At 39.1% G+C, this 13,299-nt stretch overlaps 1 protein-coding gene across 2 annotated transcripts in view; it reads right to left on the bottom strand.

Moving 5' to 3' along the window:
* Positions 1-11,143, bottom strand: part of asic1c (acid-sensing (proton-gated) ion channel 1c) — a 104,878-nt gene extending 93,735 nt beyond the window's left edge. Inside the window, exon 1 of one of the 2 annotated variants that reach the window (XM_040020135.1) lies at positions 9,291-11,143. In XM_040020135.1, the coding sequence (XP_039876069.1) occupies positions 9,291-9,845 (555 nt within the window). In that variant the 5' untranslated portion in view covers positions 9,846-11,143. The remainder of the gene's footprint in view (positions 1-9,290) is intronic. The other variant, XM_040020129.1, reaches the window with a different exon arrangement.
* Between the last annotated feature and the right edge of the window lie 2,156 nt (positions 11,144-13,299).

Genomic DNA, 13,299 nt, shown 5'->3' on the forward strand with positions numbered 1-13,299 from the left:
GAATGAAATTTGTAAAAGAAACAAATATAAGATACTAAAAAACTAATCAAACTGAATGAATGTATCACTGGAGGGGAAATGTTCGATTGAAAGCTGAAGGCTATTCCAAAGCTGCCACTGTCATGGTTACCCTTATCCACTAACCTCAACTGTGGTTAAATGAAAGCAAATGATTAGAGCATCTAGGAAGCCTGGATTATTTCCTAACAAAGTACATTGGTGTCGTGTACAGGTTTGAAAATAAATATAAGAATCAGGTGCCAGTTCAGGGCCACTCACATCGCTGTAATGCAGTCTGTTTTTCTGTTAGGAGTGTTGCTGCAGCATTTTGGACCAGCTCTGATTAGACCAGACAACTGGGACTGGCCAATACTCTGATACAGTTGCAAAGCCTTGACGAGATGCGACCATAAAAATTTTCATATCGCTGACAGAGATTACTTCATCTTAGCAACACGCCTCAGTAGCAGAATCACAGAGGTCATTTGTTTGTGAGATTACAGTGTCGATCAACAATGACAGCAAGTTTAAAAAGAAAAAAAGAAAATGTACCGCTACGCAGCCACCCCAGGTTGGATTCAAGAGTAACAATTTTGGGGGAAAACAAAAACACCAAGTCAATTTATTTTCGTCTTGCTGTCATTCAGCTTTCTTGCATTTTTTGTGATTCTGATGGCAGAAGACAGAGCCTAAAGGTATATATTTATAAAGGCAATATCATGGGGCCTAAACTAAAGCCATGAGGTACTCCATAAGTGACTGGGACAGTGGACACAAAGGAAAGGACATGTGATGGCCAGAGACAACTCTTCCTGATCGGATGCTGCAAAATTATCCAGAAGACGAGATTTATGAAGCTGTCAGCCATTTAAATTGCTTTGGAGTGTGTATACCTGTCTCCTAACATTTGTTCTAACAAGCCATGGCATTATTTAGCCTTGGCTATGACAAAGAAAAGCTTTTATGCTTGCATTGCTTTTATTATTTTATTTGCTTCTTTATTAAAGAAGCAAATATCTTTCAGTTCACTTCTGAGAAGTTCTCATTGTTAAAGTCTCCAAGAAGAATGCCAGCCTTTCTCGTATCAACATCAGCATTTTATATATGATAACTGCAACTTACCAGAAGTTCTCGGCTTGGTATTTCAGCTTCTGTTTATCTCAATTTATCTAAACTAGTGCTGAAGTACTGCCTCTAGATGAAGTGAACATTTCTATCAACAAAACTAGAAATACTCCTATTCCTTTTGTGTGTTTCAACATTATACTGAGGACTGAATAGAACAAATCATTTTCAGATGATCCAAGTCTAATTTAGCATCATCTTAGTCTAAATAACCAAAACTGTTTCATTATAATCATCTGGTAAAAATGCAGCAATCATGACTGTAAATACAACAGTTTCTATCAGAGATCACCTTTCGTGTAATCTAAAGTCACTAAGAAGAAACTTTTGATTAATAAGAGCATTACACAGAATATTACAGCACACGTGCCATTTGGTTGCAGAAGCTGTAGGCTGTCATAACTAACGTTATCTGCTGATGCCAAATGCGAGCTTTGACACGAGGCAATCTCGGCAGACATTAAGCTCAGCGAACGGACCGACTGGAATGCAGACGAGAATAGCCATCGTCGGTGGGAGAAGTGACAAAAACTGCATCCAGGCTAGACAGTTTCAGCCTTCCTGAGACAACACTGCCAAACGTTTGTCATATTGAAAAATGTCACTGCTGATGTTTCAAAAGAAAATAATGTGTTTATCTCATATGAATAAAGCCTATTTATATTGGGACAGTATAATGTTTAAAAAAAAAACTAACAAAAACTGGTAATTATGAGAAAACCAAAGCCAGGGTCAAAGATGTCCCAGGATGGATTCGCCTGCAGTCAGAGCTGTGCCGGTGTCTTTGTAGCTGGACGTGCTATCTGCTTCATTTCTGTCATTGTGCATTTGCACAATTAGCCTGATGTCAGTGTTTCATCTAGTTCTATAGTATTCCATGAAGCTTACAGGTTAGGGGAGACAGAAGATAACTTTACTTGTGCTTGTACACTGAGCTTATCCTCAGGACAGTGCTTCTGTACAGAATAGCACACTGCACTGCTTTAAAGGACAAAATTAGGGAATCATTGTCTCCAATGAGCAGTTAACTCCCTATATTAAATGTGCAATTGTGCTACTACTGGCTACATCTTTTCTCTCCAAGATACACACCGATGATAAATATGTCTATTTTTAGGGCGGTAGACAGTAAGCCCCTCTGCCTGGAGGCAGGTAAAGCCTTTGTAACACCTCTGCCTGTTGTGAATTTCAGGAGATGCTTCAAACTGCTGAACATTAATGAACTCTAAAGTAAATGCCTCACATGTAATGATATTTCTTTTTCTTATGGCCTGTCAATTTTTTTCTTTTCTTTTTTTTCAAGGTATCGTGGATTTATTCTTAGATCTGGGTTGTTACTTTTAAATAATTGAGGGGTAAAAAAGGCCTCTACTTCTTTCTGTAACTGCTTCCTTCCTGAAATACTGTTGTTCATCAAACACAAAGTAGAAGCCAATGTTAAAGTGACGTTAAATTGCACACTAGTTGAAACTTTACTGCTTTGACCACTAGTCCCAGCAACTCATCTTTACTTTCATGAAGCCGAGCATGTGCACAGACTTTTGACTTGACTTTATCCCCACATAAGCTTCCAATTAGGCTTGCTGTAGAAAATATGCCCATGTGCCATTCTGCGTATTTCTTGGTGACCGCGGCGTATTTGAAAAAGGACGCGTGGCTGATATTTGACCCTAAAAATAATAACTCTTAGCACATTTCCTTGTGTGTATCCACATGAGGAACCGGCACATCACAGTGACATGAGGATCTCTTTAACGTGGAAATGTGTTAAATCCCACAAACTTCTGTCTAAAAAGGGGAAGAATATATTCTATTTTGTCAGCTCTGAGAATCACAGTGGCACTCACAGATTTTTCTTTGAAAAAATGCACGGCACCTTAGCCATATTTGAACATCAATTTATCTTACTTTTCAGACATGCCCATGTTCTGATTTTTCCCATCTCCATCTTCTCCTGAGTTTATACAGAGTGTGTCTGCTACACTCTGATAAGTTTTCATAACTCAACACCTCTTATAAAACTCATGAAACATTACTCAGTGGAGCGTCTTGTTTTCTTCTTTCCTGACACTGCCGCTTCGCCTTCACATATCAGCTGCTGTTGCCGAGCAGCTAGTGGCACAGCGTGGAGAACCACATTTAGTTTTTTTCCCCCTTCTAAAACCAATTGGCTTAATGATGCAGATTTAAAGACTGCTCGTTCTGTCCAGCTGAAGAGTGAGGATAGCTTTGTTCCACACAGTCAGCCCACATACCCACTTAACAAAAAGACTACAGGAGGTCTACTCGGTGGCTGCTGGAGCAGCTTGATATTTTACTGCTAAAATTTGTACTTTACGGGAAGCAGTTCTGTGAAGCGTTGTTGCTTGCTCTCTGTGTGTGTACGTAAGGCTTCCTGTGGCAGTGTCAGCTGCCATGTTTCTGACTGCAGACAAGCCCCTGTGTTTATGTGCATGTACATACGGTAAGAAGATAAGCAAATAAAATTCTGAGCATGCACACTGATTTAAGCCTGTCTGGTGCTGGATTTTAGCAATCAATACAAATATTTTGGAGCCCAAAAGTCACATCGACAGCAGGCACAGCAGGAAAAGCAGTGATGTAATGTTCAGTTACAAAGCTATACTAATGAAAAATCTTATAATGGATTCAAGGACTCTGTGTAATAATTAAGCAAAATGCATAGTAATGAATCACATAATTATCACCCTTCACCGTTATGTTTGTGTACTCATACTGCTGTCATCAGCACCGTGTCTAGCTACACTGGCAGTTGTTTTTAATGAAAAAGCTCCAATAAATAGATTGTAAGAGCATTTAACAATAGACAGAAACAAATATAAATGAGAGAATCATACACAGATTTAAAAGCTGGGACATTTTTCTTAAATACAGTAAGGTCCAAAATGTGTTGGACAAAGACACATTTTTTGTGGTTTTGCCTCTGTGCACCACAGTGGATTTTAAATGGAAAAAAATCATCATCTAACTGAAGTGCAGATTTTCAGCTTTAACTCAAGGGGTCTCAAAAATTATTGCAGTAGCTATTTAGGAATTATAGCCATTTTTATACATGGCACCCCCTTTTCAAAGGCTCCAAATTAATTGGGCAATTGACTGACAAGGAGTTTCACGTCCAGATGAGGCAGATTCCCCTGTTATTTCATGACAAGTGAAGCAGACATAAAATCAGATTCAAAGTGCTGAATTAGTTTTTTTTTTTTACTTTTTTAGCTTTTTACTCTTATTTTAAATATGAAATCTAAAGTGGTGTCAGTGCAAGTGAGCGGGGCCATCATTAGGCTGAAAAACTACAATAAAGATAGCAAAATCAACAATCTAATTCTTTTTTTAATGAGTGCGATGGCAAACTCAGCAACACCAAAGAGCTCAGGAAGTCCACAGAAGACAAAAATGGATGATGACAGAATTACCTTAAAAAAACGACTTCACAACATCTAATGATGCCAGTCTTGTGGAGCTAGTGTATCACTGCCAAAGTCTACAATCAAGAAATGCCTTCATGGAAATAAAGACTGTTTACAACAAGGTAAAACCTCTGGCTACACTCAAGAACAGGAAGGCCAGATTAAGGCTAAAAGAGCCTGGCTCTTTAAAGAAACCTCTATGGGCCAATGAAACCAAAATGTTCTTGTACCAGAGCGATGGGAGGTGAAAAGCATACCGAATTATCTGTCAAACATGGTATTGGACATGCGTGGACATGTATGACTGCCAGTGGAACTGTGTCACTAGTGTTTATTGATAAGAGAGCTGGCTGTATAAATTGTGAAGTGTGCAGGGCTACACTCAGATGAAGTTCAGCCAAATGCTGAATGCAAAGAGCTTCACAGAGCAAATGGATAATGACCCAAAGCAAAATCAAAACCAATCCAAGAGTTTCTCATTCTTCAGTACAAGATTAACTAGTCACTTAATCTAAACCCAATAAAGCACACATTTCGTGTTAAATACAAATAAATACAGTCCTGGTTACATAAATACATATGTTAGGATGTTCAATTAATTTTTAGCCTCTGAAAATGGGAGACCATGTATAAAAAAAATGACTGTAATTGTTGAACAGCTAATGGATTGTTTTTTTTTTTGTTTTGTTTTCTTGGTTAAACCTCTTGAAATAAAGCTGAAAGTCTGCACTTCAATAATAACTTGATTGTTTAATTTAAAATCCACTTTGGTAGTGAACAGAGGTGTAAAATAAATTCAATTTTGGACCTAATTGTAACAGGAACATTTGTTAGACAAGAAGACACAGCTAGTCAATGTTAGATAATCATGTATGAAAGTCAGAAACAACATTTATTAGGAGAAAACATGTCGGTGTTATGTTTTCAGTTTGATTCCTTTTCATGATATATAAAAAAATGAAATATTGATATTTTTTAGGTTGTTAAGCAGTTGGGACAAAGACACACATTGCCGCGTTTTTATAGCTAATCATTAGTTATTAGTAACAGAATCTGCATCACCATCTGCTGAACTGTGATATTTTACTCCGCCAACTCAGCTGTCGCAGAGTACTGTAAACAAAAGAACCTGCTCAACAAACAGGGAAATAATGACTGTTTTAAAATGACTTCAAGTTGGTTTTATGACACTTGAACCCATCAGCCAATATAAACACAAAAGCTGACATACAGCGCACATATATTCCAACAATGCAACAGCCTGAAAATACTGTCTGTCTCCAGCATCAGGCTGTTCATAGGCAGAAAATTAGACTCTCTCTTCCAAATTTTTAGACCCACAAGTCATATAGTGTCAGCCTGGCCGTGTTTTATACCCTTGGCACCCCCTGTCATCGGGATTATAAGATGAAAGACAACTCACATCTTAAAGACTGAGCTTCAGCAGAATGTGATGATGAATACAGATTTCACACACTCTGTAAGAAATTGACAGAAATGTAGCCCATGGGGACTTGTCATAACCTGTCAGGACTTAAGAATGGAGCACTACATCCACACCATCAGATTATGATAATCAACTTCTTGCTCACTAGCTGCAGTGTATCATCGACCAAGGTGCCATTTACATAGTGTTAGTCATAGGTCTTACAGAGTCGCAGCAACTCAATAAATGCATTTCGAAAAAGGTCACTTTCTTGAACACACCTTTTTAAACTCAATTAGAAATATAACTCTGTTATACAAATAAATATAGACATAAATAAGTCCCAGTTTGTTAAATTAAACTTTAAAAGGGAATTTCTCTTTAGATATGATTGCATATTAAATCACTTTAGGAGGTGGGATTTATAATGAGAATGTTTTTACTTCACTTTACAATGAATTTAAGCACGAGACTCAAGGTTGCAGATACTCAAAGTGCACAATACTTCCAAAGAAACTGAAACTTCCCTGAATTTCAAACTAAAAAAGCTTGTCAGTGTTGCAGCAGCTATTTTAAATTTTAAATGCAGGAAACAATGAGATAAGAAGAATCCAAATTCTTTGCAAAACTGTTAATATATGCCTCGTAAAATCATTACAAGGGATTAAAGTTTTTAATAGTATTCAAAATACAAATTACCATTCTCCTCTTGCCCATCAATCCATTACAATGCAAAACATCTTGAATGCTTTGCTTCCCAACTGCATCATCACCGGGACTTAATGGGATTCTTCCTTCATTTATTCAAGGTCAAAGCTCATCACTCCCACTGTCCTTTGCATTGTAAATCTGCTTCTCAACATGTCTGTGGGGGGAATTTGAATATAAGCTACAGCCACCACAATACTGATTTTTAAAAAGAAAAAAACAAATAAATTCAATGATGATATATTATGATATCAAGCCAGCCTAATCCAACCTGCTTTATGAGTTTGATGATTAATTTGGGTCTTTTTGCAGCATCCAGTGCACTGAAGCAGGTTATGAACTTAGTCACTCTATTAGTCAACAGGAAGCAGTTTCTGCACTTACTTGTGAGAGATGATTCTAAGATACAGCAACAAACACTCTGCTAGATGGGTATGGCATACTGTCACCCATCCAAGTCCTGACAGACCACTCAGAGCACAGCCGAGGGCTGTTGCACTGCTTTGACCGGTCCATCCAAACAACATACAAAAGTGATTAATGGATACAAATAAGACTGCTTAAATATGGCATGCCTATCCTCAGCCAAGTGGAAGTTTACTGTTGGATCTGCCGTACTTACCTGGCAACGAAAAACCAACGTGCAGCATAACCAAAGTTATTAAATTTTTCTAACAGCTCATTTGATGCCGCAAGCATTTTCAATCAACCCGTACAACAGCAATTAGCTTCCCATGAACGATTTGCTTCTCAAGACACTCTTGAGTGCTGCTCAGAAACAAACATGTAAATGGAGACATTCCCAGTTCGCAATATTTGCGACATAAATTGAAAAGAAGCAAGCCTGAAAGGCAATATTACATTTGGGTTTTATCTCCTCCTTCAGCAGAGAAGAAGTATGATTGACTCTGAAGATAGTGCCATCACTCACTTAAAAACTGGACATCTTGAAGGGAGGGGGTTATTTCAGGGTTGATTAAAGATACAACATAGATAAGCAATCATATTTTCCGAGTGGATAGATTCAACTGAAAGATTAGCAAGTTCAGTGTAAGTTAAGTGTTACTCTATCAAACTTGCACTGCAAGAGATGGAATAAAGGACACGGGCACTCTGAGAATAGTAAAATACCTTAAAATAAGGAAATGGGAGTGAAACAGAGACAGCTAATATTGCAGCTTATCCCTAGGCTGCACCTATTTGTTTATTTATTCACTGGCCCATGTACAGAAGTCTACTTTATATCAAATAATGGCTACACCAGACCAAGCCAAGGTTTCCCTGCTGCTTTTTGGGTCTGTTTTTCACTCAGACAAAATGAGCTAATAACAATTAAACAGGCTGATTAAGCTTGAAATTGCATCAACGCACTAGACAACAGCAAACAGGGAGATCACAGGTTGCCTTATATGGAAAATGCTTAGAGCATAATATTAATCACAATAATAAACTGGGATTCCAGTAAACCACAATGAAAAACAGAAGTGAAATGAAGAACACATTGCCTGTGCAGGAGTCACTCTTTAAGAACATGCAGACACATTTCACAGTGTAACGCAGCTGCAGTCCTTGGGTGTGTTCAGATCTTTGAGGAGACATCATTGCATCAGCTGATGCCAGACAGAACTGCCTACTTGTTCCACTCTTACAATTTATTTCCAGTCAACTCGATTCACCTGGCAGATTTAAACATCTGGACAAGGCAATTATTTCATATTACCTGGATCCAGGTCTCTGCTTTAAATAATTAAGTCTGTCACTCTAAATGGCTGAACCACGCATATGTACTGTAAATGACTTTCCAATTGTTCCCTTTCCTACCAACTATACACAATGTTTTAAATGAATGAGGGTCTCCTATTACCACACAAGCAGAAGGGCACTTTACAGTTTAGTGAATTTCATTCATACCGAATAGTAAATGAAGAGTTTGTGTGTGACTGCCAAATGGAGTGTGGAATGAATCAAAGCACAGAGTATGGATGCTTGGTGATAGCTCGGCATCAGAACACCTCTCCTCAACAACTTCTCAAATTAAACAAAAATAAATCTGTTACATTGCATTGTTTTAAGTGACAATTGAGAAATTACTTGTTGAAAACAGATCACTCAGAGCAACAACAGAGAACATTTGAATACAAAACAGCTGCAAAATAATAATCAGTTAGGAGGCTTAATTTCAACACTGTGACTAAAGTGTCTGATTTGCACAAACAAAGGTTTACGTGCACTTAAACTGTGTATCTGACCTCAATGAACCCCATCATGGAAAATATAGGTTCCTTCAAGATGAACACACACACACTACATATGTTTTCTGTATTCTTGGAAATCAAACTGTCTTCTGAGATCACTGAGCAAGTAATAGCGGTATCTCACCTCAGGACCTTATCCTTATTAAAGATATAATTCATAACATTATAGAGCAGTAAAAACACAAACTAAAGCAAGACATCTGTTCCAAGTAAACTGCAAAGTCACATTGAAACTGGGTCTAAACTTATCCAGATGCAAAATAAAGCGACAGACTATCAAAACGAGCAGGAAACGAGACAGGATTACAGCAGCTTAAAGGACAAGCACAAGAACCCCTGGCTACTTACTGTGGTGAAGTTCCCCGGGTGGCAGTCCTCTCCTCGAAAGGTGCACTGCAGCAGCATGTCACTGATGTCATGACCAGTTCGGTTATAGAAATCAGTCATGTTGAACAGTTTTGGCTTAAAGTTCAGGAAGTTTGCCTTATCCTTTAAGGCGGCCAGAACTTCAGGCTCAGCTAGGTGTGGGTTGGCTATTTGGTAGTTATTATTAAGGAGGGCCAGGAGCTCTCCCACATGATAGAGGTCATTCCTGGTGATTTTGGAGAAGCGGAACTCATTGAGGTTGCAGAAGGTAACTGCTGGGAAGGTGAGGTTTGTTGCCGCCACCTCGTCCAGCTTAGTGACGTGAGGATACTCCAGATAATATGACACCCGATCCATGCAGACCAGCATCAATAAGCCCAGTGAACCCAAGAAAGAAAGCGTCCAAAGAAATCGGCGGAATGTCATGTGCCCATAAGCGAATATGTGACTCATGCCATGTAGGGTGGACATGTTAGCAAAAGCTTGCAGGTTGGAGGGCCTGACGCTCTCTATGCTTTCCTCTGAGCTTCCCTTCATGGCTGTAGAGTGATGCTCAGCACTGTCACCCCAAGAACTTCAGGTTAGAGACTTTGCTTAGCAACAAGAATAGCAGAAACCAACCAGCAGTGTTGGTTTGCCACACTGCTTCTTTATTCCCTCAAGAAGTGGTAACGGTCTCAATAAATAGCCACCTTTAAAAGGGTTGCCAGTCTCTGTAACAGTTTTCTTTTCATGACAGTTCGCATTCCACTGAGCTGTTCTTGTAGTCCCAGGTCTCCCCTGTTCTTTCAGGCTTCTGTTTTATTATCTCCAAAGCTGTCTCTCACACTCCCTGCTCAGCTGTCCTTTGTAACGCCACCAAACACAATGACAGAAACAGCCACTTCTACCCAAACGCAATGCCTCCTGATTCCTGAGTCGTGTGAAAAGGAAGAATACGAGGGACAAGAAAAGAAAGAACAGAGAATATAGCAGGCGTAAGGATAGAGGCGAGAGATGAGGGGGGGGGGCACTGCAATGAAAAGGGCTAGCGTTTGGAGAGAGGTGCTAAGCCTGAGCAGTCAATGGGACCCTTCCTCCTCCAATCGGAGAGAATGCCTCTACATCGCTATGATAATGGGATGCAATGGTTTTGTGAATGAAGGCAATAAAGAGAGAAATGGCTCACTGGTCCCTCGCTGCCACCTTGCTTTTTCTCTCGTGTCTCTTTTGCGCTTCTCTTTTCTTCCAGAAATGAAAATGAGGGGGTCAGAGACCTCCCACCAGCCCACCAGTGTGCTTGACAACCGGCGTTCACAGATTCCACGGGTTCCACTTCCTTATTTGCACAGATCTTCAGTTAATAGGGATGACCACCTCTTGACGCTTTACGATCACCCCCCACCAGCATAACCGCTAAAGCCGCTCCAAGACCCCAAGCTTTAGTCCTGTTAACATACAGATTTATATTCTGCCGTGTGGAGCCTTTCACTCTCTTTCTCGCATCCTCTCTCTCCCTCTCTCTCTCCCACCACTCCCCCATTTCTTGCTCGCTCTCTCTCGCTCTCTCTCCTCCTCTTTAGTAGTCAGGATCCATTCCACTGCTGAATGGCTGCTTTGTTTGTGTCTCTGTGCTCACAGGGGGAGTCTCTCAATCTGGACATCACCATCACTGTGTTATTATTTCTTAATCTGCTCCTACCTACTGTCCAGTCACTGTGTCATCAACCATTTTCTCAAACAATGCCACAGGTTGTTTACTGCATCGATGCACATATTAAGAGTTCAATGGTGTTCCAGAAGTTTCCACATGTTAACCTTTTTATAACGATGTCAACAAGTAAAGTGTGAAAAAATGGCTTCCAAGCCACCTAATATAATTATAACTGAGTATTAATCCAGTCATAGATGAGATTTCCATTTTGTCTTTTATATATAAAAAATAAAACAAAAATTTTAAAAAGTTATTTTAAAAATGAACAAAAAGACACATATATATATATATATATATGCATTTATAGCACATATATACATTTTCTTTTTGCTTCAAGCAATACAAAAATCCCAAAGCATTTCAGAGTCTTTCTGCAGCAGTCCTGGAACATTTATTTGTTGTGTGTATAATTACAGTTTAGGCTTGACCAGTAATGAAATTGGTGATTTTTCTTGTGGGGTCAAAAGTTCACCTCACCATTCTGACAAGCCCTTCAATTTCTCCTGGGACCAAACAAGACGATCACTCATTGGCTACTCAGGGATCACTTATTATCTTAACAATAGGTGGACTGCCAGGGATGAGACCACAGCCCTTTAGGCATCAATATTCTGTCCTAGCAACCGTGGAGCCCATAGGAACCTATAGCCAGAGTACTACAGAGGTATACATTTCACATAAACCCACAAAAAAAGACATTTGTCAAAGCTGAGATGGAATTTTAAAAATGCTCGCAGAAGGAAATGGAACATGATGCCTGAAGTGACAGGCTGTTGCACTTTTAAAATCTACCCATCACAACACAGGCTTTGAACATGTCTACCAAAACAAAATCTACAATATAACAATTTCCAAACTACAAGACAGTTGCATTTTTTTTCCACCACAATATAAGAGCAAGATTAAGCCACTTTAATAACTCATAACATCATGACACGTCTGTATTTGTCTCATTTTATCCCTTGTCAAAATGTCATTAGCTTGATTAAGATGTTTGGATAAAGAAGCGGTTTGTGCTTGTCTCAATATTTGAAAATGAATACGATTCAGCTGCGCCCCTTTGCATTCACAGTGAGAACTGATAATGATTAATGTGCTAAAAAACACATTGATGGATGGTGCTTTAGCATTAGAGACCTTCACTGAGTTTAAATATGGCTTCACTCACAGAGCAGGGTTAGGCAACTCAATGACTGCGAGGTGAGAGTCACTGACAAACTAAAAAATCCTTCACCGAGGCGTCAAATTACTGCCTGAAACAGAAATCAAGTAGGAATTTGGCTAAATGCTTCTGGTACTTTATACATATTTGTGTAAAGTGACAGGAAAGCATTAAATCATAATGGATGCAGGGAGCATTAGATGTGGCAGTCCCTGCACTAAAAACAGCCAATTCTGCTGTTTGCTGATAAGACAATATGTAGAAAAACACATGTTCAGCAACAACACCCAACCTCCTCTGCAAGGGCTGGGCTTTTGTTAATGTGATGAAATGTTACTTTTTTTAATAATGGCTAGAAAAAATGCAATACATTAGAACTGTGATTCTTATTTTCTGTGATTGTGAGTTAATTCCCAAACACCAAAAAAACAACAAAAACAAAGAAAAAAACCCCCAGTGATGGTTCAAATAAACAAGGTGGAAAAGCAATATTTTAAAATGAATTTGGGACTGTTTCACATTTAATGACTTCATAATTAACTGTGCAAATAGTTACATTTCATAAACATTTCACAACAATGACAGATTAGTGGAGAAGGGCACTGAACTTGAGCACTACCTAATGAAACAATCTGTCGAACACAAACTGATGCACTTAAAAAAAAAAAAAAACTCCCACAAACTGTGACAAGCAAAAAAAAAACCCAAAACAAAAACTGTCTATATATTGTGTTTTGCTTCAAAAGCCCTGCATCTGCACGCCTTTTGGATAATGATGGCTTTCCCTAAGTACCTATGCAGAAGAAGAGAAGCTGTTGTCCACTAGCAGAGAAAGAACATTAACAGAACAGCATCCGCTTTTTCCCCCTGATTCTTCATGTACCCAAACCCAGGACAAGTTTCAGCTGTCAGAGAGACGGCTTCATGTTTGACTCTAGAATACTTTGGTATACAGAGAAGTCAGTGACTGCAAGGTGCCCAGGTCCTGTGGCAGCAAATCAAATCATCACAAAATCATCACCCCTCCATCATTGTGCTCGACAGCTGGTAGGAGGTTTTTGTGCTGATATGCTGCGTTTGGTTTTCGCCAAATGTGGCACTGTGCATACATCTCAAACATCTTCATTTTGGTCTTG

This window comes from Simochromis diagramma, unplaced genomic scaffold (genome assembly GCF_900408965.1).
Source record: "Simochromis diagramma unplaced genomic scaffold, fSimDia1.1 OVJJ01000205.1, whole genome shotgun sequence".
Taxonomy (NCBI): domain Eukaryota; kingdom Metazoa; phylum Chordata; class Actinopteri; order Cichliformes; family Cichlidae; genus Simochromis; species Simochromis diagramma.